The 26,349-nt window shown below is 43.3% G+C and overlaps 1 protein-coding gene across 1 annotated transcript; it reads left to right on the top strand.

Moving 5' to 3' along the window:
• Positions 1-215: 215 nt before the first annotated feature.
• On the top strand, positions 216-25,826 carry LOC6564662 (pneumococcal serine-rich repeat protein). The gene is made up of 19 exons (XM_032738142.1): positions 216-1,143; positions 1,269-1,599; positions 1,669-1,687; positions 2,319-2,374; positions 5,222-6,335; positions 6,393-6,674; positions 7,935-8,814; positions 8,871-9,048; positions 9,532-9,703; positions 15,065-15,550; positions 16,101-18,065; positions 18,506-18,621; positions 18,955-18,963; positions 19,414-19,495; positions 20,867-21,568; positions 21,658-22,163; positions 22,586-23,317; positions 23,422-23,653; positions 23,974-25,826. Exons 1-19 carry the CDS (start codon positions 216-218, stop codon positions 24,058-24,060), a joined length of 8,877 nt encoding a protein of 2,958 aa, XP_032594033.1. The 3' UTR covers positions 24,061-25,826.
• The last annotated feature ends 523 nt before the right edge of the window (positions 25,827-26,349 follow it).

Here is a 26,349-nt window from a genome sequence, read left to right as displayed (position 1 = left end):
GCTTAGGTTAAGTACAATCCAATCGGTTACAACAATCCATTGAAAATGATAAGTGAGGACTTGGGTGCAGGGTATCTCTTAGCCGAGGCATTCTAGATTGTTTTTTTCAAAACTATTTATATTTGTTGTTGATTTTTGTTGTTGTTGCGGAATGCAATTTGATGCAATTGCCTCTTATTTGTTACTATTATGCTTATGCGCAGCTGGGCAAGGTCATGCCCACAATGACACGGATGCAACGGCACTCGAGCTCAAGTAATGGCGTCGAGGAGACGCGCGGCCGTCGGCGCAATAAGGCAATGCCCGGCGACGATGCCAACAAGGAGAACTTTGGTGTGCACTTCACGAGCAGCCCGTTTGGCAACAGCAGCCTGATTGCCCTGCAGGACCTGAGCAATGTGCATGGCAAGAGTCCGCAGCGTCGCAGCTTCAGTGAGGGCAGCGGACCACGTCAAGCGACGCCTCAACTGGCAGCGCTGCGCTGCCTGCCCCGCATTCCTGGACAGGCACAAGCAGCAGCAGCAGCAGCTACAGCAACAGCAGCAGTCAGTCTGGAGGATTCACAATTGTCATCGTCGCGAATGGGTGATACCACATTGGATCGCATGCTGGACGCGATCATTGAGTCGGCGCGCAAAGAGGTCCGTTGCAAGCATCAAGCGGTAACATCAGCGTCAACGCTGGCGGATGGGGAGTGGAGCGAGAGCAGCGTCCATGAGATGGAGGTGCGCACACCCACACACCTGAAGCGGCAGCGTGTGGTGCGGCGCAAGAATCAGCAGAAGAGCAGCAAACAGCAGCACAGACGCAACGACAGTCAGGGCCAAGTGGCCAGTCAGAAGTTGGGGCAATTGGCAAACAGACCACCCAGCTTGGAGCATATACCCAGCATTAAGCGTTGCCTCAGCTTCTCCTCGAGTTCCGCATCCAGCGATCTGGAGGATGACGAGCACTTTGCCAAACGCGGCTCCATGGCATCCTGTGCCTCCTCCTCCTCCTCCTCCGCCTCCGCCACCTCCTCAGCCTTTGCCTCAGCTTGCGCAAGCAATGGCGAGCATCAGCCACATCCACATCCACATGCAAGGGGCAGCATTGATTTGAGCATCGGCTACGATGCACAACAGCAACAATTAAATGTACATGGTGAGTTCCAGAGATGCCCACTCAAAGTGCCGAGCGGCATTCACTCTTTTTGGTGAATGCCGCTCGATCTTGCTGCAAAAGAAATCGCTGCAACTGAAAAATCTATTTATATTTATTTATTGCAGTTATACGCTGTCGCGATCTGCAGCGCACACACGGCACGGGCAGCATCAATGCGTACGTCAAGGTGGCCCTGGCAACCATCAACAGCAGCACCAGCAGCACCATCAGCACCACAACTACCAACAGCAGCAGCAACAACAGCAGCAGTGGCAGCGGCGCAGGCAGCAACAGTTCGAGTCGCTTCCAGCGGACCGCCGTCCATCGCCATTCGAGTCGTCCGTATTTTGATGAGCGCTTTAGCTACCATCTCCAGGATGTTATGCTGTCCACGTCGCAGTCGCCGCAGCCGATGCAACTGCAGCTGGCCGTTTGGCATCGGGATCGTCATTTAAAGTGAGTACGAGTAAGGTCAATAGCAGTCATCCAATTTAACCATGTACAACATCATCAACATAACATAAGCTGTCTGCTCTGCAGCAAAGTGCGTGTCATTCACCCCCAATTGACAGGGCACACACATAGTGGGACTGCGTCGCTTGCCAGCCAAAAGGCTAAGGCAAAGTCCTTGCATTGCCTTGGCTTGCCTTGATTTGCGCTCCAGTCTCTCAGTCTAATTGTAACGTTTTCCTGTAGCACACTTTGCCATTGTGCATTTGCTGCACATCAACAACAAATGCAGTGCCCCTTTAGTGGGTGCAAGGGGGGGTGCCAGGGGTGGTTGGTCTGCGTTGGATGTTGTTGTTGCTGCCTTTCCCTGCTGTGACTTCCACAATTACACACACACACACACACACACACACACACGCACATCCAGCGCATGCGCTGTTAACCGTTTTGGCCACCGTCTCTAGGCCGCTTTCCAGCCAACTGTAACATTTTTGCCTGGGCTCCAGTTATTTGGGTTTTGCATTTTGCGTTTGCCTTTGGCTTTGGCTTTGCTCAGTGTGATTTTGGATTTTGGTTTCGTTTTTGGACATCGGGTTCGCTGCTGGTTGGCAGCACAGTGCGCTCAGTTCGAGTGTTTAGCTCGCGCGACGCAGACGCAAAATTCGGCGCAGGCTGGCAACGCTGCGGCCAATTAAATATAAAAAACGACAACGGCGTGTTAGCAGCTAACCAAAAACACCAACGACACCAGCAACAACAACAACAACAAATGCGAAAAAGTGTGTGTGCCTAAATATATAAAACAAAAAAGAAAAATATAATTTTTACTCAAGCTACATTTAAATCTACCTACTTATATATGTATATATATATGTATGTATGTATATATATATGTATGTATGTATATATATGTGTATATATGTATATATACGTTATGTATATACATTGTTTTTTTTTTGTTTGTTGTTTTGCAGCAGCAGCAGCAGCAGCAGCAGCAGCAATTGTGTTACATGTGTGTGTTTATTTCCAATTTTGAAATTCGTTTCATTATGTTGGCCAGCCAAAAAGTATGCAACGCCAAATTATATAACTGTTTGTGTGTGCGTGCCAGTATTTCAGCTCGTTTCCATTTGAGTGTAGCATAATTTCAGGCATGCTGCTTATTAATTGTAGGCAGCCGTATTTGCATGTGTGTGTGCGTGCTGTGTGTGTGTGTGTGCGTGCTGTGTGTGTGTGTGTGTGTGTGTGTGCGGTTGTTTGCGTGTGAATGTCGTTTTCAACGCGCACAGTGGCCAAATTAATTGAAATTCAAGGACATGACAACTGGCGCCCAACGCACGCATTTTCACCGTCTCACACACTCAGCCGTCTCATACATTCCGTCATTCTGTCATTCCGTCATACAGTCATTCCGTCAGTCCGTCACATCCGCTATTCATTCCGCTTTATCGTTTATGTCAAATCGATAAGCGCGCTTCATTATGCAATGGCCACAGGTCAAATGCTATAAAATTCCCATTATAATTGTTTAAAGGCAACTAAACTAAATGCACACCTGGGACATCTTACACACACACACACACACACACACACACACATATATATATATATATATGCACAGCTCACATTTGTGCATGCATGCATAATGATAAGCATTTGTTAGTATTTTTGTTGCTGCCCATTTCCAAATGCCTCGTTAAACATTTTAAGCAAATTTGCTAAACGACAGTTTTTGCTAAATAATTCATTGGCCGCTTTTTTGAGGCATGTGGCAAGGGTTGCCCAACCAGTCAAGCCTTTTTGGTAGTTTACTCGTCAGGTGGCAACAGTTTCTTTGCAGCCTTCTACATTTTTAATGCACTGGCCCCATTTGCGGGGGTGCGTGCTCGTTTGCCACCCAAAAAACGCTTCGCTCTCTCCCCTTCTGCCTGGCCTATCCCCCCAACTGTCTGTCTGACAATTGTGATTGCAATCGCAAAACTTAAGCGCTGCTGCTGCTGCAGCAAGCAGCAAATGAAAATCAATAAAACTGACCCAAATACTTGCGCGGGCAAAACTTCAGAGACAGAGCAAAAAAAAAAAAACAAAAAAAAAAAAAAAAATTTAAAAAACAAAAACAGTAAAAAATACAACAAAAAAAAGTAGATAAACTGAGGGCCAAGGCGCATTTCCGGGGCTTGAGTTGCGTAGCTGTGGATCTGTGGGAATGCCAGGCCAGGGACAGCTGTGACGGCCCGCTAATTGATTTATGTCACGTACCGCAGCTGCTCTGTGGCTGGGCAGCGAGTGCTGGGAACGGGGGAGGTGGGTGGGAGGGGGGGATAAGGTCGGCGGAAGTGTTACGAGCAAACGTGTGGAATTAGTTGGGTGGTGGGTGTGAGTGGGTGCACAGTGGTGGTGCATATAAATAGTAAACAAAATGTCAGTGCAACGTGACGCAAAAGCGTCCAAAATTGATCCTATCAAACCACACACATTCAAGCAATCAAAAATTCGCGGCTTGACCCGAACCCCAAAACTCCTTGTGTCGCCTTGGTCATATGCAACACATTTCTACAGTGTTCGACAGCGTTGAATTGTTTATCTTTCTACTTTCTACTTTTTTTATACACTGAACCGATTAAAAGTGGCTAAATTGGGTATAATAAAGTTGTGCAGGCGAAAGCATCTCTAAACTCAGCAAATTCATATATATTCCTGATGTAAATCAATATTACTTTATTTTATCTATAATATTCCCCGTTTCCGTCAAGACCAAAAAAGTCGGCAATTTTATAGATTTAACTTTCTAATGATTCTGATCATCGGCAAAGAAAACACTTGAGGAAAGTCGATTTTCATATTTATCATATCATACATACTTATAAACAGAGCATTGTCAGGGTATCAACTAGTCGAGCGCTCTCGACTAGAGCTGGCTTACATGTTTCATTTTTTTTATTTTTATTTTTTTAAAGGCTAGTCCAGTCATAAAAGTTGTACAGGGTTTGTTTGAATTGTTGGGTGCTTGAAGACCTGAAAGCAAATTGGAAACTGCCCTAAAAAGGTCGGCTGCCGTTCGGCTATAAATGCCAACTATTTTGCGTGTGTGTGTGTGTGTGTGTGTGTCTGTGTGTCTATGTGTACTGCTATCTGTTAGATCTATTCGTACATATAACACTGGCAAACCTTAAGCTTCACCATTGGCCCCAATTCTATCACGAATTGCAAGAGTGCTGAGAATTCCTTTAGCTTTCTTTAGAATCAATTTGGATTTAGTTTCCCAGCTGGCTGGTTGTGGAAATGTTTTTCTCTGTGGAAATGTTTTTCTTTGCTCAGGATAATAGTGCAAGTCATTTCCGCCACCAGCATTATCGGATGGGGGTGGGTATTTTTCGAAACCCTTTCGTTTTGCTGGCGCCTTCCTAATTGGTATTTTTAATGTTGGTGTAATACAATTCCATTTGTTAGCTATTATCTAATAATGAGAAATCAACCAATTACCTCCACCTTTCGTTGGGTGACGTTAACTGGGTCTGGAGTTATCAACTGGCTATCAAGTATAGCTTTTATAATTTAGTTTGTGTTTTCTTGTTTTTTTTTTTGCTGTTCACTGATTGAGATTTATTTGGTGTTTCATCGTTTACAGAAGCAGTGAGTTCCTGGGCTGCCTCACATTTCCATTGAGCGCTTTAGTGCAGCAGAGCCATTGCGCAACGGGATCGTACAAGTTGCACTCGCAGGGATGCCTTCATAGCTGCCGCATCAAATCGCACGCCGCCCAACCAACAGCCAACGTTACATTCACAAGCACCGCCAGCCACCGTCGACATCTCGGGCAGGAGGAGGAGGAGGAGCAGCAGCAGCAGCAGCAGGAGCAGAAGGAGCAGGATAAGGAGCAGGAGCAGGTGCAGGTGCAGGAGCTGGAGCCCGAGAAGAAATCGCAATCCGGCTTAGTTAGACCCACAGCAGTGGCCGTTATATCGAATATGTCAACGATGGCGGCACCAATGAAACCAAATGCCGCCGCCGCCGCCGCTGCTGCTGCTGTTGGTAGTGCTAGTGCTGGTGCTACTGCTATGAGTGATGATGTCATCAGCATCAGCATTGATAGCATGACAGTCGTTGGCAAGGATGATATACAAGTACAGCTGCAACAGCAGCAGCAGCAGCAGCTGTCACATCATCAGCCGATGGTGCTCAGCAAGAAGGCGCTGCATCAGCGCGATGCCGATGAGAATCTCTTTTTGCGTTTCCTCGAACTTGATCCGCCCGCTGATGGGAATGCGAATAGCACCACTGGCAATGGCACAGGCATCGGCACTGGCAATATCACTGGCTTTCCAGGCGGCGGCAGTGCGTCCAATGCTTCCAATGCCAATGCCAGCAATGCAAATCATATGAATGGCAGCAATACGCGCCGCTGCTCAACACTGGTCCAACGCCAGCCGACGGGTCGGACGCCGTTCACGATGACGAAACGTTTGACTAGAACGGAGGAGCGCGGATTTGGTTTCTCCATTGTGTGGACGCATCCGCCGCGAGTGGAAAAAGTCGAGGGTGGCCTGTCAGCGGATCGATGCGGCATATTGCCGGGCGACTATGTCATCTTTGTGGACAAGCACAATGTGGTCACGATGCCCGAGGCTGATGTTCTGAATTTGATACGATCGCAGGGCTCGTCCTTGACGTTGGAGATATTCAGAAGGTCAGGCGCGGGCGCCAGCATCGCCGGCACGCATCCCACCATCACGACGGCAACAGTCAATGCCATCAGCACCATCAGCACCAGCACGAACAATCACCAGCAGCAGCAGCAGTCCCAGCAGACACCAATCCACATCCAGTCGCAGCAATCTCAGCCACAGCGTCAACAGCAGCAGCAGCAGCAGCAACAGCTGTGTGGACTACTCAGCGAGGAGCAGACAACGAGCAGTGGTCCGGACCGTGTGATGGTTCAGCGTACGGGAATTAGCGTCCAGCGTCCACAGCTATTGGGCAGCACGATGTCCAGACCGGCGACCGCCTGCTCCGGCACCAACTCATCCATTGAGGCGGCCAAGCGGCGACTGCATCTGCCTCAGGTTACGTTCAGCAAGGAGGTAGGCAAGGGCGTCATTGTCTAACCCCTAACCCCTAACCCCTTACCCCTAACCACTAATCCCAACCTCAGCCATGCACCTAATTTTTAGTTAAGCTTTTATTGAATTTGTCATTATTTTAAAGCATAAAAACAATTTTTTTTTTTTTTCTTTTACACTTTGTACATATTTTAAGCGCATTATTGTTAAGTTTTAACGTTTAAGTTTTTGTCATGTGGTTATATTTATATACTCATATTTTGCTGCCCATTTTTTTAAGCCTGCTTCCCCCAATACACACACACACACACACACACAAATAAGTTCACGCCTTTCGCTTAACAATAAAAATTTTTTCGGTTTTATGTGATTTTTACATTGAATTTTTTTATTTCTTTTGTATTTGGCTTTGTTTTGCTTCGCTTTTGGTTGGTCATATTTAGAAGAAAGGGTCAAAGGGGAGTTCGGAATGCTGGAAGCTGGAATCTGGCGGATGCTTAGAGTGCCTTTGTCCAGACGAGTGTAATCAACTCCCACAACTTGTTTGCATTCACTCTAGCGCCATTTTAATTGGATTTTTCATTTCTTTTTCATGTTTTGCACAGCATAGTTTTGGGGGTTTCGAAGACTTTCTCGCTCGCTCCCTCTCTCTCTCTCTCTGTCTCTGTCTCTCTTTTAGTTTCGGGCAAATACAAAAAACAAGAAAGAAAATTATATACCCTTGCAGATCAGAATTAAACTAGTTAAAGTTTTCCGTTTCCGGACAGTCAGCGAATTGAATAATTTTGAAACTGTGTAGATATATTGTAAGAGGCAGGTGGATTCCACAAGATTATTATTTACCAATTTGCAAAACGATGGCTTTACAAATCTGGCAGTAAAAACTAAATAAAAGAATGCATGCAAAAATGGGGGCAGACTTCCAAGCTTCACAACACAAATATAATACACTCTACAAGGATATATATAAATTAGGTAATTTCTCGAAAACTCAGTTTGCTTTAGATCGTATCTATATAGAAGAATGAGCTGGTTGTAGCAATGAGAGAAGTGGCCTATTTGCATTTAATTTTATACAACTTTCAAATGCTTTCAAAATCCTAATTTGTCACAACTGAACTCAAACAGATATTCCAAAAGATTGCTAAATATTGGGCATAGTTTGCATAACAAATGCTCGGCATGCAGTTCGTTCATTTAAGCTAACAAGCCCCTCTCCATCTCTCTCTCTCTCTCTCTTTCTCTCTCTCTCTCTCTCCCCCGCCCCACATTGATCGGCAGTCGATTGTGCCCATAACGGATAATCGGCGTCGCTTTCTGCTGCAGCTCATCAGTCGGGAGCAGAACTTTACGGCTGCTCTACATTTTGGGGTGCAGCGTTTTGTGCAGCCTCTGTCGGATCGGAAGGATCTGATATCGCCGAATGATCATCGCACTCTGTTCCAGAACATCGATGAGCTGCTGCGCATTGCCGAGGACATACTGGAGCAGCTGTGCAGCAACGATCCGCAGGATCAGGAGCCGCACATGAACTTCGCCTCACGCGTCTATCTGTCCAAGACGACGGCGATATGTGCGGCCTACAAGAAATATTGCAATGGCATCAAGCGGGCCGATTGCGTACTGGTCAATAAGTCACGGCAGGCGGGCTCCGAGTTCATAGCGTTTATCACAGAGCCGGCTGTGCCACGGAAGCGACCCGATCTCACCATGTTCATACACCGACCGCTACAGCATTTCCGTGAAATTCTCAAGCTGATGCAGCTGCTCGCAAGCAACTGTCACGTCGATACGGAGGAGCACAAGAACTTTAGCACTGTGATCGGTGAGCTGCAGGCTGCCTATCGCGAGATAACCGTCAGCAGCGGCCTGATGGAGCCACTGGGCGAGGGTCGTCCACTGTTGACTCTGCAGGATCTCGAATCCCGGATGGTCTTCACCAAATGCAAACCGTTCACGTTGGCCGTCCAGGGCCGCCAATGGATATTCGGCGGTGATCTGTCCCGGGTCGAGGGTCGGTCAATTAAACCATATTGGACGCTGCTCTTCAGCGACATCATTGTGTTTGCCAAGGTCAGTCGGGATCGGGTGCTGTTCATCACCGAGGAGCCCATACCCATTGCCAATGTGGTCGATTCCTGTTTTCACATGCGCAAGAAGAGTGAGTTCAATCTGAAACGCGTATTTCCAATCATTAATCTATAAACCATTCGACAGCTACCGAGTTTCGTCTCACTGTGGATCCCAATGGTCGACTGGCTGAAAGCCCGACGGGTTATTGTGCTCCGGACTTAACGCGCACGCCCAGGCGTGGCGCGAGGCGAAAAAGTCTGATCCTGCGCGCCCCATCACTGGAGCTAAAGGCCGTCTGGCAGAATCTGTTGCAGCGTCAAATGTGAGTCAAACTTAAGAAAACTGCCTTCCCAAAATAAATCGCATCAGCAAAATCACCCTTAAAAACCCCACTGAATCCCCTCAATATGAGCCATCCTTCAAATCACTCACAAAAATCAATTGGCACATTTCAGTTTCATTCAGATTTGCTAGGCACTTTTTACAAAATCCCACGATCCTTAACGAGTAGATCTATAAACCGAAAACAAAAGAAACTAAAGAGTTATATCATATTATAATAGGAGTAGTTAATACAAAATATATAATGAAGAATTAAAAAAATTATAGAAAATCGAAATCTTCACAATATTTAACATGTTTAGAATATTTTTGAATGAACTTTTTCAATGGATAACCAAAAAAAGTGAGATTCCACTGTTAACTACTAACTTGATCTATGTGCATTAAGTCAGCTTTTAGGGGGAAACTGTTTTGGAACACTTTATGGATTCGTTTTGAAACTTTTTACGTTGTTTCGTTGCAGATTTTTGGTGAATGCCGCCTTGGGGTCAACACCATTGTCCAGTCCGCTGGACTCGCCGGATGTGCTGAACACGCTGGTGCCGCTGAGTGACATTGGGATGACCTCCGCATCGATGGGCTCAATGAAGCTGCCATCGCTGGACAGCATCAACTTGAAACAGCAGAAACAGCAGGTGCGTCTCTTTCGCAGCAAGCGTCTGGATAGCGCCGATTCCTATGAGAATCTGCAGCGTTTGGCCAGTGCACTGGTCCCGACGCCCCACACCGGCCCCTCCCCAGCCTCTGCCCGCAGTCACGCCCATGCCCATGTCCATACCCATGTCCATGCTCGAATTACGGCCAGCACCCAAACGGCTCAGATATGTTCGGCATCGCTGCCATCGCGCACCACTTCACCCGCCCGACAGTCGGGCAGCTGCGGTGGTGGATCCATGCCCAATGGGGTTGGTGGTGCTGGTGCTGCTGGCGGGGGTGGTGTCGGTGATAGCTCGTTGCTGCGACGCTATAACACCAACAGCTCCTGTTTGAGCAGCAGCATCGTTAGCCTGACAACTCAGCACACAGCTCAGACCCAAACGCAGATCTCGACACAGACACAGACACAGACGCAGACACAGACACAGACACAAAATTCGGTGCAATCTTTGCCCACCGCCAGCAGCAAGTGCCTTACAGCGATACCAGAGGCAAGCAGCGAGCCGGCAGCGATGTCGACAGCTCCGACACATGCCCGCAAGATGCTCGAGTTCAGTCTCAGTTCGGTGGGTCGCTCGTTTATCGATGAGTCCGCCCATCCGCATGGTCAGCAGGTGTCGCTGACCACACCGGAAACACCCACGCCGAATATATCGCCCAGTTCGCAGATATGCAACTCGGATGCCTTCTCCAATGACTTTGTGCCGGCAACAACAGCAACAGCAACAGCAACAACAACAACATCTTCTGGCCGTGCCGCCAATATACCGTTAGCGGAATTCGGTGGCTCATGGGATTTGTTAGAGCTGGATCTGCAGCTGAATGAGGTGAATCTCGATCCGTGCTATGACACGGATGTCGAGGAATGCATCTTTCTGGGCGATGGCGTCGGCGGTGCCGGCTCCAGTGCCCAAACAACTGCCCAACACAATGACAGTGACGATGATGACGATGATGATGATGACGATAATGACGATGATGACGATGATAATGATGATAGCGTCGTTGTCGATGATCCATTTGGCATGCTGCCCACTAGACCGACGCCGCCGGATTCGCTGGATCTGTGATTTGACTTTTGGTTAAACGATACGGAAAAGCTAGCACTATTTTGAATTAATAACAATAATGAGCTTAGACAACCACCACTCAAACTGATGCTGATACAGCCCCCCAAAACCAACTCTAATCTATATTAAACTAAACAAAAACTAACCTTCACCTGTCCCCTTCCCTTTCAACCTCTCTCTCTCTCCCACTCTCACTCTCTATCTCTCTCGCTGTCTCTCTGTCTCTCTCTCGAACTCGCTATATCTTCAAGAAGCTAACTGGTGCTGATCCGTTGCCTTTTTGCCCTGGTCTTCGTCCTTGTCTTACTCTATTTGCTATTTGCTCAATCGCTCGCTTTGCCTTGCTGCTAGATTGTGTTAGATTCCACGTTCAGTTTCGCATAGCTTTTATATATAGATATGGAGAGAAAATACAGAGAATGCCTCATGCGATTCACACAAATTGAGGCACCGATTTGGGTCAAATTGGCATTCACAACTTGCGTTCAATCATCAACATATATTACAAAAAACAACCAACGATCCTTAGCAAATGAGTGTGATCTATCTAACGAATGCCTTAATGGAAGATAACTGTAACTGTAACTGTAACTGTAACTGTAACTGTAAAATTGAGCAAAATTAGTGAATATTAACATTTAAAATTCCATGCAGGAGTTACTTACATACATACATACATACATACATACATACTATATAGTATATATACATATAGGTACAGACTTTTGGCTTCTTATGAATGAATGAACGACGAACGAACGGACGAACATTATTGCAACTCTTGACGCTCTGTAAGGTTGATAAGAAATTATTGAATTGTCTTGGCATTGGTATTCAAGTCTTTTGTATAATCAAATTGTACAACATTTGTTGATAATCAATTATGAATTGTCTAACGGTTAATTACTAGATAGTACTCGTATTTATGGGCACTGCTTGAGTATGCTCATTCGCATTCGCATTCGCATTCCATTTCCAGTTCTTTGATCAAACCACTCAATTTACAAGCAAAAAAAAAATTGTATATATATATAAATGCATATATATATATTTAACAAAAATCGAGTGTTCTTTTGAGTGTATTCAGCGCAGCGAATGCCCCATTATCGATTACGATTTCGATCAATATATATTTATGTATATACTCGTATCTCTATATATTGTATTGTACTCGTTCTCGTATTCGTCTACCCGTATTATCCGCAGCCAATTGAGTGTAAATATCAAACAAAAAAAAAACGAAAAATCGAAAAATCAAATATGATGTATACATCAATATGTTTGTTAATTGAGAGACGATATTTACGCTAATGTAATGTATTTATGTGTCCTTCTAGATGAAAGCAATTCTCATATAGTTATTTCTAGCCTAGTATTTACTAGAGTAGTAGATAGTCAAATATACACATTTATACATATATATTAATACATATGTCTATACATATGTACATATACAAACGCGCAGTTCCCCAAAACACGATATTCTAAAAAGAAAAAAACACACACACAAAACTTTGTTTTATATTTGTATTTACATTTAGCTATTACCTATTCGTAATAATCGTCATATTAATTCGATTAAAATGTTTTTGCCAACACCCTTGAAAAGAATCAAAAAAAAAAAACAACAAAAAAAAGAAGTAAAATAAGCAAAAGCAAAATTAAGAAAAGAAAAAAAAACCTATAAATAATGCTTCCATTTTGTAGCCAAGCGCCAAATTGACAAGAAACTAAAAAAACTAAAAAAAAAAAAAACCAAAACCAAAAACAAAAGATGAAACTATTAATGTTATTGTTGTTGTTATATTACTAAATTATGTTTCGACACATATATACACACCACACATACACACATACATGCATACATACATACATGCATACATACATGCATACACACATACATCAATATACTATATACACTAACTTTGCGTCTCTGGCTAAGATATCGATGTCAATTATTTATGGTTATGACAAGCACTTTGTTGCCTTTTTAACTAGTCGTAATTAAACTAACACACACACACACGCACACACACACACACACACACACACACAGACACACACACTCACACACACACACACACACACAGACACACACACACACACACACACACAATCATTTGAGTCTCTCGCAATGGCGAGCAATAAGGAAAAGCTCTCAATTTGGATTTGCATACTGCATGCCAAAGTACTTTGTAGTTCACTGTTAGCCAAGTAAAACTACAAGTTTGAGCCAAGTCATGTTCTGAGTTGCACTTTTCGTTCAATTTCGTGTACTTACCTTCTACTAAAAAGTAGCAAATGACATGCGTAAATTTATAAAAAAAAAAAATAAAATGGAAGGGATAAAATGTCATGAGTTGACAGTTGAGAGAAGGGATTAATTGTCATGAGAATTAGGAATATGCCCTATATTTGAATGTATAACGTATTTAATACTTTTTGTTAACTTTAATTTATTTTTGAGGACTCTATTCGAATAGTTTTTCACATTCTTAAGCAATTTAGAAGTATTACTTTACTAAACAGCCAAGTTCTTAATTTGATACGAACAAATGTGATATTTTCATAAAACAATATTTTTACTAACTATTTGAATATGTAATGTAATTTAAAAATATAGTACTTTGTTATTTAATTATATTAGATGGATTTAAAATACTAAATATGCATACATATATACAAAACAAAATGAGTAAAAATCATTTGTGAGCTAAATTCCATATTGCTTGCACCACTGTGCAACCTCATTTGGTGAGTCGTCCTATCAGACTGCATTATACAAATTTTGACTATGATTTAATGTAAGCTTGAAAAACATGCACACACATACTTTCATATTTTGATTTAATACACACAGATAAGAAAGTTGGCTAAAAGGAACCTAGTTCCCAACGTTCTTTCTCTAGTATTTCATATTATAATGTATAATGTATAACGTATACGCCATGTGTGCGCGGCGCCCTAGTGAGCAAATTTGTGTTGCCGTAGCCGTAGTTGATTTATTTGCCCTTTGCATTAAGCTATATATACCTAATATGTAATCTCTCATATATATTTATATATACATACACACGAAACAGACATCTACATACATACTATGTATAATTGCGAGGCAAGTGGCGCTCAATGTATGTATTTAGAATGTACTTGAAACTTGAAACGAGTTTTTGTTATTGTTTCCTTTTTGATATATTCTTCCCAGAAAAGTGAAAAAAATACGTATATTAGATTGAGACGAGTTAAGATTGCTTAACTCGAGTCGAGTCGAGTTGAGTTGAGTTGAGAAACGATGAATAATAAAAACCAAATGATTCTTTGACTAAAAACGCTTGTGATGTTCTTTTTATTTCAATTCCTACCAAAAAAAAAAACAAAATAAAATATAAACAAATGCCAATTCTCCAACCAAATAAACAAAAAAAAAATACCCACCGAGCACTCACTTTGTACCACTCTGTACGTTGCCCAAAATGTTCTAACTGTTCCACATATAAAAAAAAAAATAAAAAAAAAAAATAATAAAAAATTAATTTCCCGGTCCCGGTTCATCCTGCGTTCAAAATTTATTGACCAGAAAAACCAAAAAAAAAAAAAAAAAAAAAATTAATTTATATATATAGAAAAAAACCAAAATTGACAAATTAAAAATTGTGATGGACTCAATTTTATGTTTAAGTTCTATTGCAAACAACTTTTGTCGCTTCTGTCATTATAATCATCATTTCTTTAATTTGTTATCGTTATCGCTATCGTTATCGTAGTGTGAACCTCTTACAGTGCAAGCGTTTTTAATCAAAGATGGCCAAAACAAAAAAAAAAAAGTCATAATAATGTCGCGCGTTTTTATTGTTTCTGTTTCTCGAAAGACAAGCAAAATGAAAATAATACCAAAAGTCAAAGAGCCAAAAACGAATCCAAAATGCCAAAGACAAGAGCAAAGAAATTAATTTTATGACAATGCCTAACAACAACTAAAAACTAAAAGCAACAAAAAAAAATGAAATAAGTTAACAATTCAATTTGAGCCCATCACAAACTTTTAATTTGCAAGCAACGTCGGGCAGCTGCAGCTCTGTGTGTGGGTCTAGGTGTGGTTTGGTTGTGGATGGTAGCTGGTAGGTGGAAGGTGGAAGGCTGTTGGGTGGATGGGGCAGGGCGGAATGCGTGATGAGGTGGCGTCACCTATAAAAAAAAAGAACACACTCTCTCACACACATACAAAATTTGTACATTCTAATAAAGCCGTGGGGGTGGCGAATCTTGCAGCCGCGCAGCACAAGCCATGGCCATGGCCATGCCGTGGAGCAGATCGAGCTGCTGATAGATGAGAAGTGCCGCATACTCAACAAGACGGGCACACCCAAGTCGAGTGCACTGCATCTGGCGAACTGGATGAAGGGCCAGCTGGACAAGCAGCAGCAGCAGGCGCGTCTGGCAGCCGTTGCCCGCAGCTCCCAGGAGAATGTGAGCGCCGAGGATGAGCAATTAATATTTAGCGATAGCGAGCAGGACGAACGAATCACGTATTGGACGCGCCAGCAGCTGGAGAAGCGCACCAAGGAGCTCAATCTGGCCAAAGAGAATGGCGCATTGTCCGCCAAGCCAAACTTTGGCGGCAAACGACTCAGCGGCGTCGAGGAGCTCAGCATGAGCGCCATATCCGACATATACTCGGAGGCCGAAGCTGAGGTGGACGTCGAGGTGGTGCCTAGCCAAATTAGTCAATCCCACAGCACCACATCGGACAGCCAGGTGAGTCCACAGACAAGCAAATCTAAATAGAGTTGGGTGTGGCAGCTACAAACACAAGAGTCTCAAATATTCAAATATTCATTTAAATTGTTGAAAACAATTTCCGCAAAGTAAATCCGCTTTCATTCGAAACCCAAAAATATCATATTTCTTGTGGTCTTTTCAGAATTGCTTTGTAAAAGTAGATAATATCCAAATGCCTGTTTGAACATTTTGAAAAAGATTCAGAAAAATTAGAAAACTCCACTGGAATTGAGGAACACGAATAGTGATTTTTAATTTAGTCAGCTTGATTCACTTCGCACCTATTCTATTTGATTTAACTGAAGTGCAACCTCGTAGATATAGTGAAACACTGAAAATGCAGTTGCTAATCGCTTTCAGCCAGACCAATGCGCTTCACCATATTGCTTTTCGAAGTAACTCAGTCAAAGACGATTGAACAAAGCGTGGACCACACCCAAAACTGTAGCTACTGTAGCCATTGTAGTATTTATTTAGTTGGTATTGCTAGAGCTGGTATTTTGTATATTTGATTGGCCGCCGATAGATCACCGTGCGCTCGAGTCCCATAGTGCTCGACAAGCTGGCCGTGTGCCGTCACTGCCACAAGAATTGCCAGCAGAATGCGGCGAACGGGGGACGTGGCATCGTTGGGGCAGCTGGTGGTGCAGCCGGTTCCTCGTCGCTGCTGTGCACATCGCTCAAGGTGCAGCACAGTCAATCTTCGCCGAATCGTTGCTGCAAGCTAAATGGAGCAGCAAGCAATGGGCCAGGCGATGGCACTGCCATTGGTACTGGTACTGGTACTGGCACTGGCACTGGCACTGGACGGGGCACCGGCAGCGTGACTAGCATGTCCAGCAGCACCATCACCGGTGAGCTGTCATCCAAGGTAGTCGCTAGCAGTAGTCGGCGAGAAACGGGCGACACCGAAAGCGATGTGGCCCAACTAATCACCGATGAACTGTCGCTGTCGCAATCAGAGGCAACCGATGACAGCGTCGGCGCCATGCCCAACAGCAGCAGCAGCAGCAGCGCCATTGTGGCCATCGTCGACACAAAGCTACGAGTTCTAGATCCGCAGCCACTGGCCAATGGTCATTGCTACGGCGCCCATACATCCGCCTCCGTCTCTGCATCTGCATCTGCATCTGCATCCGTATCCGCATCCGTTACTGCGTCCCCGCCCAAGGTGCTGCCACAGCCGCCGCCACGTCGCACACGTATGGTGGCCCATCTCAGCCAGGAGCCGGCGCGCCCACGGGCCAATCAGCAGGTCAAGGCCATTGTGACCATTACGGAAACGGCGCGCATTATGCGCAGCACCGAGCTACGTGCCACCACCAACACCGTGTCCGGCTCGAGCTCGGCTTCTATTTCCGGCTCACCAGCCAAATACGCTGCCTGTCACTGTCGCTGTGCTCCCGAGGATTTCACACAGTCCCAACTCTCGCCGGACAAAATGGAGCAGCAAACATGCAAGCTGCTGGAGTCGCCCAAGCAGATGGCAACAGCTGTGCAGCGCCAGGAGGATGACCAGCTATCCTTGATGCTTATCGGACTGGCACAATTTGCGCCCGCTGCCCAACTGTGCGGTGCTGCTCACGAGATGGAACACAAGGCATCGGCGCCAACGATTGCTGTAGTTCCAGCCACACCGGATGCAATCCTCACCAAGACCAGCACAAATGTCTGGGATAATAGCAGTGGCGGTGCTCTCGATCATAGCACAGGCAATGGTACTGGCACAGGAACTGGTACTGGAGCTGGAGCTGGAACAGAAACGAGTACAGGAACAATAGCAGGTGCAACAACAAATACAGAAGCAACAACAACAACAACAACAACGGCAACCACATCGACAACAACAACGAAACAGCCGAGGCAGGCAATCATTGAGAACATACCGGAGGATTCGTGCGATGAGTCGCCTTTGGAGGAGGAGCCACCTTATCGGCCGATGAGCAATGCGCTGCGTCGCTATGGCACTATGTCCAGTCTGGAGAAGCTACCCTCCGACGAGGTGGACGACGATCTCGAGACGTATACACAGAATGGCCTCAACGATAACGATGCCGACAACGATGGCGACGATGACGACGACGATGATGATGATGTGGATGATGTGGACGATGTGGACGATGCATTGGCGGACAAGGCGCTGGCGCATAATCTAAATGAACTGGCGCCCGGCTGCTCCACGGCTGGGAGCAATCTCACCAATGGCGATATACTAGCCAGCGGTGCATGGACGAATCGTGCCGGTGCCTTTGTCAGCGACAAAATGTCCTTCTTCGAGGAGTCGCGTGCATTCATTGACAAGTACTTGGGCCGCTGGAATGCCAATGAGGAGCAGCAGCACCTAACCGCCAATCAGACCGCCTCCGAGACGGATGAACAGTTAGATGACTGCACCTCGGGTGCCACCAGTGGCGAGGAGGTCTGGGGCACGCCCACCAGCGGCGGCGACAACGATGATATGCAGCTAATCAACTCGGAGAACACGCATTCGGTAAGTGTCTATGGGTATAATAATAGAAGCATCAAGTATATACAAGTATATAAATATATATAATCGTAATCAGCATCAACAGCCGACTCGACTTAACCATGCCCGTCCGTCTGTATGAAAGACTATAAGAGTTAGACACTATTTGAAAAATAAGTTTACTTCAAGTTGATATCATTTTATCGATAACTTTGTCCGCCTGCAAAACAAAAACATGTAAATCGATTATTGATAACAATCAAAGAGCCAAATCCTTTAAGCTACAGCTTTCCTATTTTATGGGAATATACCTTGACATAATATTGCAGCAGGATTCGTTGTTCTTCATAAGTCTTCTGCTGGTCGAGCTCTCTCGACTAGAGCATTACATTTTTGTTTGCAGCTATTCTATATAGATAGATATATGTATATTTAATATATTCAATTATGTAATCTGTATGCAGTCACCCACCAAATCGAGCACCTCGCTGAACGATGACGACGACACGGAGCTAATGATGGATGAGTTGCTGATGGCGCCGCCAATGACGGCGAGCACCATTCGAGGATTATTGCCACGGTATGTTTAGAAATGAGAGAGAGATAGAAACATAGAGAGAGAGAGAGAGAGAGAAAGAGCGAGCGAGAGAGAGAAAGAGATATAGCTAGATCTTTTTTATCTAACTAGCAAATTTGTTAGTGGCCTTAGTTAGACTACATACATATATACAAATAAATATATGTAAAAACAAAAACAAAAACATAAACAAAATAACGCTGATCTATAGTTCTCTCATTAAGTAATTAAGTACATACATATATAGATGAACATAAATATATCTCCTCTTTCACATGTTTTTCTTTTTGTTATTTTTTTTCTTTTTATTTATACGTTTTGGTATTTTTTGTGTAGTTTTTACAGGTGTTTCTTGCGTTCTTTCTATAACTCTATTCACATTGAAACCCACTCGATAACCATTTGAATTCAATTCGTTATTCATTTTTGTATACTTGATGCCAACACATTCGAAATATATAAATATCATCCTGGGATAGCTTTATGGTATAGACCATTGATGAAAAACAAAAAACAAAAAACTAAAAAAAAAAAAATTATAAATTAATTATATTAGTCCCATCATCTCTTTTGTAGTTTTTAGTGTCGAGTGTAATCATAGATAATTATATACGAGTATTTACTACATCTGTATTGTGCTATATACTACATTATTTATCTACATGTCGCTCAAATCAAAATTTATATCATTCCATCACTATAAACAAATTCGAAAAAAAAAAAAAAAAAACAACAAAAAATTCATTGCATCTCATATCGTATATCGAATCGTATATCGTAACTTGTAATGCTTAGACGCCGTCTTGAGCCCCTGTTCGAGGAGGAGACCGAAAGCGACGAAGAGAAAACCCAACAGGACAGCGATGACATCAAAAAGGTGGGTCGTATTTAGAACCAAATCAATACAAAATCAAAATCAAAAACAAAATCAAAAACAAAAACAAAAACAAAAATACAAATAAAAAAACAAAATTACAAACCGAATCAGCAAACAGATTAAAGCACTCTTTTCAAATATCGTTTCAAATATCACAACGTATTTGTTTTTGTGGCGCATGGCAACAGTGGCCGCACTGTGGCGCATGGCAATGCCGCAGCTGTATGCCACTGTACTCCTTCAATGATATTGAAGCTGTGTATTCGGCAAAAGCCGACACTTTAATACTCTTGCAGCTGCCCTACAAAAATTCTATTATTCAATTTTCTGAACTAAACATTCGCCGAATGTGGAATAACTTTTGAGTATATTCAAAAACTGTAAAGCATCTGCAATCCGTTGGTTTTCAATCGAAAACTTCTGAATCGTAATCCATCAACATTGTTATTATTATGCCATTATTTTGTATGTATGCTGCAAGTGTATATTAAAATGTTGCTCACACAGTGTGCTGCATGCAATCAATTGCAATCAATCAAACAATCAAACGAACGAATGCTACTTTGATTGATCTGCTCAATTATTGACTTTTATTTTCTCGTCTTTTTTCCATATGCAACAACAACAACAACAACCAACATAATAATAATAATAATCATCACAACAAAATGTGCTCCAACTGCTCATCACCATCCATCATCTATCTTGAACATCATGAATCGCTCAATCATCAATCACACACACACACACACACGCACACGCACACAAACTCACATTGCATACATCAAACATCAAACATCTCAATTTTTCACTCTATGTGTGTAAACTGTATTTTTGCAACAACTTTGCTTGTCGAAAACTTTGCTTAAAACTTACCAAAAATCACTTGTATTTATTCTTGATATTTTTATATATATATATAATGTTGATTCCTTACTTATTGTATATGTATGCGTGTGTATAAAACTGAAAATATACAATATATATATATGTGTATATATAGAAAGTCGTAGTGAAATTAGTGAAGCTTTAGCCAAACCTGCAATACTGCGAGCTCATAAACATCACACGCCAGGACAGAGACCCACAAGCGATTGAAAACGATAGACAATCCAAATGAATGAACCAAAAAACAGAACCAATCAAATACCCAAACAATTCCAAATCGATATCCAAATCGAATGAGACTCCAAAATTCCAAAAATCAACAAAAAACAAAAAACAAAAGAAAAAAGTAAAAATAAAAATAAACCAAACCAAACCAAATCAAACCATTGAAAACGAACCACTCATAAACCACATCAACTGCAAGCTGGATGCTTTATCAAAACCAGAATTGATTAGTTGAATTCTATTCCCAACAATTGGTAGGGGGAAGCAACGACAAATGGCCACTACCTAGAGGATTTGGCTGGAAGTTCAAGCGACGAGGCAGCCCCAGCAGCGTCCAACAGCAAGAACAGCAACAACAGCAACAACAACAACAACAACAACAAGCTGTATCAGGAGGATCCGGAAATGGATATGGATCTGGATCTAGATATGGATATGGATATGGATTTGGATGCGGAGCCACACTCCAGCGAGGAGCGTCTGCAACCGAATTTGGTCACACCACCATTGGGTCCGAGACCGTTGACCACCACCACAATGATTTTACCCACCACCGCCATAGTGGCGCCACCGCTAGTGGCCTCATCCTGCGAGTATCTACTCGAACAGCGCCCGTCTCTGCGCACGGCACCATCATCAACACTGATCACGACCACGACGACATTAACGACATCAACGACATACGCGATGTGCACGACGAGAACGACGACGATGACGACGACGACGACGATGATGATGATGAGTACGGCGATGCCGACTTTGAGCAGCAGAATCAAGGAACCAGCGACGACGGTGAGTCGAGCTCCCTCATCGACTACTACAACAATCAGCAGCGGGAGCGGCACTATCAACAGCGTCGCCAGAGTCATCGTCAAGCCACCGAGATTTATACCACCACCACCGCCACCTCGTCGTCTATTGCTCACGCAGACAAATCTAAGCGCTGCAGCAATCAAAACGGTAAATTTAACAATCATTAAATCCATCAACGGCTTAATGCTCATCTTAAATATAATAATAAACGAGACTTTTGTGAAATTTGATTGCAGCAGCCACCTCAAAGAAAATCTGGCGCTACTGCTGACAGTGGCTACTCGGCGGATGTCGTCGACGCCGTCAACGCTTCGCCCACAACCGTTACCGGGTCAAGGACAACGCCTGTGAGTACCAGAATCTCTGCACAGTCAGTGGGATCAGCGGTGCCGTTGGCGGTTGCAGCACCGGTGCCCGTCCCAAAACGCCCATCGTCAACGATAATCGAGACCTGCCTGCTGGGTGCCGCAGCGCCGGCCGGCTCCACCACTTCATCAGCAACAGTCTCGAGGATAGCAAGGCCGATACGCCCGACCAGCAAACAGAGCTGCCCAGCTGCAGCGGCAACGGCAGCCGGAGTGGACGCAATCGGTCCACGTTCGTCGGTCGCTGCCCCAGCGCCGCACATTGGCTGCGGTCTAAGTCCAAGACTGGAAATGCGTCTGGCACTCAACCACGACATTCTCGGGGACGAGGACTTGATCTGCTACGAGCCTGGTCCAGATCTAACAACTATTCTGGGGTACGTCTGATATCAACAACCACTATTCAGTTTCAAATAATCTTTAGCCCATCTTTCACATCAAATATCTCAAATCTGAAAAGATTTTTGAAAATAATTTCAAAGCTGATCTGATGCGAAAATAAAATGGTTTCATCAAATGATTTCTGATTAGATTAGAGTGAAGACAATAGGTTGATCAATGTTTAAATATATATAACAAAAACAAAAAGATTAGATTGACGACAATATTGGTACCGGTGCGTGTCCGACTAGAAGATACCCACCAAGCTGTACCCGGTCAAAACATAACAAATATATAGGATGTAGCTCCTTGTCTCTTTAGATTTGAATTGTTCATTGTGTTCATTGATCAGCTAATTGGTTGTCTATATAATGTGCGATATGCGAAATGAGGACTAACTGTTGTTTCGCATTGGCAGGCACGACCTCTCCACATTTCATCGACTGACGGGTCGCGATTTATTGAGTCGTTCAGCCACGAATCGGGTGCAGCCAAGAGAGGCTGTCATATCGTACTCTCAACAACGCAACTCCAAGATGGATACACCGACGGTGAATCGGCGACCACGTCCCGCCCTGTCAACAGCCGGCAGTCATGTGTCCGGGGGACAGAGGAGTCACAGCAGCAGCAGCCACGGAAGTCCGCACGCCGGTGGTTCAGCTCGTGCCGTCGTCGGTCCACAACGCCCGCATCCAAATCCAAATACATGGAACAGTTTTGCATATGTGGGTCGAGCAGGCGGCGGGAGCGAAAGCGTCGCCGACAACAGCACAAGCTGCAGCAGCAACAACGGCGCGAGCAAATTAGGCGATCTGGAAATCTTAGCGAGACGCGAGAAGATATACTGCATGTCTCAATCGAGGAGTGGCTATCAAGTCAGGGCGACATCCGCGACAACAACAACGCAAATGACAACGATCCAGACGACGACGACGATGGCAACGAGACGCGACTGTTTCTTGCCAACGAGCCGAGCAGCAGCAGCAGTCTCTCTGACGAGGACGACGAGTACTATTTCGATGGACGCAGTGGCAGCAACAACAACAACATCAACATCAACAGCAACAACAACAACAACAGCATCAACGACAACGACAACAACAATGACTGAAGCGTGCCTCGAAACGGAAGCGGGCAAATCGAATCGCCTGTAAGTGCCTTGCCACATGTGGCACTACTATCTTCAAATTCCATCTGAGATCCATACACACGACCACCCACCAACCACCCCACCCCTCTTCACTCCACCTGCAGCATTAACTTTATCAAGCGCCGCAACAGCAACAGCAGCAACAGCAATCCCAACCACTCTGACAGCATATTCGCTAACGACTCTCAGCAACAGCAGCAGCAGCAGCAGCAGCAGCAACCGTTGCAGTTGCAGTTGCTGCCACCGTCGAGCAGCCAGCAGCTGCTTAGACAGTCTCAGTCAGCTCAGGGGCCGGATAATGCGGACATGGCACCAATGTCGCCACGCAAAGACAACGTAAGTGCCAGCAAACCTAAGGCTGCAAATCTAATTTCTATTTCTAATTCGAAAAGAATCCAATTAAATCACAATCATATTTATCAAAAAAGTATTGTTCAAATTCAGCTATTTATTTGAGAACTGTTTCATTGAGTTCAGTTCGATTCGAGTCGGTTTGCAGCCTTGGTTTACAAATTTCACAACCGAAAATCATCATCAGGGTTTTGAATGAAGGCGACTTGCACTTCGTAAATTCTGATGATGATTTTTTGTATTAACTTTCTTATTTCTGTTGTTGCATGGTTTGACTTGATGCTAATTATGTTTAACTCCCGCAGGACAAGCCCTCACTGAATCGCCGCCTGTGGAAGCAAATCACCAAACGAAGACGCACCAACTCCGTATCCCAGATAGTCGCTGGCTAGAAACCCAGCTACTCGACACACACTATGTCTCTCTCTCTCTCTCTCTCTCTGTCTCTCTCTCTCTTTTTCTTTCACATGTTTAGATAGATACGTATCTGCGAACAGATGTGTGATATTTGCCAGCGTAAAGCTTTCATTGTTTTACGTACATATATATTCATTCAGTTAAGAGTTAGTTTAGTTTTCAGATTTCTCAAGAGAAAGAGAGAGAGCGAGAGAGAGAGAGAATGAGAGAGAGTGAGAGAGAGATGCTTTACTTTGGCGCTAGAGCAGTAACTGTGCAGCAATAAGTCAACCAAGAGAACTTGAAGCTTTCCCGTCCTGGCACTAAATCACAACAATTTCAGTGTGCATTTCCACTGCTATGCATTAGGCTACTTACTGCTGGTTGTCTTAGTCTGCCGTAGTCAATAGTAAATAGCAAAAAGCACAGTTTCCATTGTAATGCAGAAAGTTACTGGGAAATAATTGAACAAAACGCAAGTAAACTTTTCAAATATATCAATGTTCAATCTCAAAGTGTTTCCAATGTGTTAATGCAGTTTGTTACTGCAGCCACCAGGAGAGAGACGACAGTCGACAGTTGGCAGTCGAAAAGTGGTGCGTTGCCACTGCAAACGTTTAATTGCTGCCAATGTGAGAATGGTCTGCAAATTGTTTTAACTGATATTTAGATACATTGAGCGAAAATCCATCAAAACGAATACGATCAAACGACAATGAAGACGAAGAAGAAGAAGAAGAAGAATTATGTAAAACTTATGCTAAGTTTTTTGATACAATTTGTAGGTAGTGAAACAACCCAAAAAACGAATGATGGACGCTACTAGTCTAATTGCGTCCAAGTCCAATGTGACTCCTGCCAAACAGCTGGGCAACAAGTCGTACTAACTACAATAGCCAGGCCAAGACCACAAAGCCAAACAGAAAAAAAAAAACAAAAAACAAATTACTAAAAACAAATAAACATTGCTCTAACCTAGAAATAAATGAACAGCCAAAAGCATATTAGAGAAAAATGAGACATCGAATGGAGTTGCCTGGAGGCAAAGCTTTATTAACTGTTATTTAACAAACACACATTTAGCAAACAGCTAATTGGGCGGGTCATAGGGCGCACACACACTCACTCACACACCCACACACACACACACACAAACACAGACAATTGAGCCAAAAGAAATTTAGCAAATAATATTAATAAATACTAGTGAAGCATATGAAATATGTTTAGACTATTTTTTAGAGAGAATTATATTGCAATTGGTAGCAAGTTAAATTAGCTTAGGTTCACACTAGATTATCTATTGTGTATGAGAGGCTTTTGAATTGTGTTTCACTTTGTATTCGAATTTGTTTTCTTTTTTCGTTTTTTTTTTTGTATCTTTGATTCGTTCATTCATCAATTAACAATGAAATTGCCTTACGTATAATATTAACTATTTAATTGTATTTGTAGCTTTAAAAGAAAGAGAAGAGAAGAGAAACCTTATAACTTTATACATTTTATGGCATTTTGCAATTGTCATTTGTCCAGTAAAAGGTAAAAACCAACTTAAAAGTAAAAAATTACATTTAAATCGTAATCGTAGTTGCAGTAAAGCAGTTCAAAATCAATTTAAAAAATAAAAATCGCATTTTTCTCAACTATTTACAGCATATTTACATGCATTTTTGTCAGACACAGATAGGATACACACACTCACACACACACACTCACACACACACACACAGTCAGTGTTGAGGACAGGTTGTTGAGAGAGGGGTATGGGGTGGGGGTTGGGGGAATGGATTATAAGTATACATATAGAAATCGAATGGATGTGCATTTTGTAGTTTATTTCACATTGAAATTGTTAAAAGCTAACAAATTATATGACATTAATAAAAAAAAAAAACATAAATAAATTTAAAAACTGACAACAACAAATGATCAAGTACATTTATCAGCTTTAATAGAAATTCTAATAGATTAAAAAATAATAAAAAAAAAACCACATACGTAGTTATATAATTGATATACATACATTAATACTTTGAATAGCATGTACAAGATCGAACTATTAGGAATTTATCACTTTTAATCATTATGCAACAACAACCAATAACAACAACAAGATGATGATGAATTTTAAATATGAATAAAAGGCGTATTTCGATTACAGCTAGAAAAATCGTCCACTTACAATCCCTCACCCAGCAGGGCAGGTGGGCTTTCAAATCTTTATCTTCTTTTTTTTTGTCAAATTTCTTACAATTAAAGTTTATACATAGATATTCATAATTTAC

This window comes from Drosophila grimshawi, unplaced genomic scaffold (assembly GCF_018153295.1).
Source record: "Drosophila grimshawi isolate 15287-2541.00 unplaced genomic scaffold, ASM1815329v1 contig_848, whole genome shotgun sequence".
Taxonomy (NCBI): domain Eukaryota; kingdom Metazoa; phylum Arthropoda; class Insecta; order Diptera; family Drosophilidae; genus Drosophila; species Drosophila grimshawi.
This window is presented reverse-complemented; position numbering and strand designations above follow the sequence as displayed.